The sequence below is a fragment of the Mandrillus leucophaeus genome, unplaced genomic scaffold (genome assembly GCF_000951045.1).
Source record: "Mandrillus leucophaeus isolate KB7577 unplaced genomic scaffold, Mleu.le_1.0 Scaffold78, whole genome shotgun sequence".
NCBI lineage: Eukaryota > Metazoa > Chordata > Mammalia > Primates > Cercopithecidae > Mandrillus > Mandrillus leucophaeus.
In genome coordinates this window covers 191,264-192,232 of record NW_012108474.1, presented here as the reverse complement: position 1 = coordinate 192,232, position 969 = coordinate 191,264, and the positions used below count along the sequence as shown (strand labels likewise).

General features: G+C 44.0%; 1 protein-coding gene across 1 annotated transcript in view; it reads left to right on the top strand.

Moving 5' to 3' along the window:
- The window catches only part of LUC7L (LUC7-like (S. cerevisiae)), a 64,704-nt gene that overhangs the window by 38,648 nt on the left and 25,087 nt on the right, over positions 1-969 (top strand). Inside the window, exon 6 of the mRNA XM_011967006.1 lies at positions 132-308. Coding sequence (XP_011822396.1) covers positions 132-308 — 177 coding nt within the window. The remainder of the gene's footprint in view (positions 1-131; positions 309-969) is intronic.

The following is a 969-nucleotide window of genomic DNA, read 5'->3' as shown; positions in this document are numbered from 1 at the left end:
TTTTTTTTTTTTTTTTAGTATTTGTTTAAAAGTCACCTTTGTCATCTTATCAAATATTTTCATTTTGGAGATAGAATTTGTGGTGGCAGTTTTGTATATCTCACTTTTATTTCTCCGTTTTCCTTCTCCAGGAAGAATACAGAAATTCCATGCCTGCATCCAGTTTTCAGCAGCAAAAGCTGCGTGTCTGCGAGGTCTGTTCAGCCTACCTTGGTCTCCATGACAATGACCGTCGCCTGGCAGACCACTTCGGTGGCAAGTTACACTTGGGGTTCATTCAGATCCGAGAGAAGCTTGATCAGTTGAGGGTATGTTCATGTATTTCTGGAGAAAGCTGAGGAGTCTTGGGGTGTCTTCACATTTCTTTGATTTTTAAAAACCTTATGTTTTGGCTGGGCGTGATGGTTCATGCCTGTAATCCCAGCACTTTGGGAGGCCAAGGTGGGCGGATTACCTGAGTTCAGGAGTTCGAGACCAGACTGACCAACATGGTGAAACCCCATCTCTATCAAAAATACAAAAATTAGCTGGGCGTTTTGATGTGCGCCTGAAATCCCAGCTACTCAGGAGCCTAGGGCAGGAGAATTGCTTAAACCCGGGAGGCGGAGGTTGCAGCAAGCCGAGATCATGCCATTGCACTCCACCCTGGGCGACAGAGTGAGACTCCGTCTCAAAAAAAAACAAAAAACCTTATGTTCTGATCTCTGAGAACTTGAGTTTTATAGTGAAATACTCAGATTTCATCACTTGGGTTCACACAAGAGACATGATAGCTCAAAGTCCAAAGGAGCCTTGGAGATTTATTCTGGACCCTGTTGTTAAGGGAAGAAAATGGCAGAGCCTATTCCCAGGGTACATACAGCTCGTTTTGTACCTCTGAAATAACTTCCGTTTGGAGATGAAAAAGCATCTGTGTGGTTGGTCAACACAGAATGTCACATATCCTGACTTCTTGCCTGTGAGCCATCT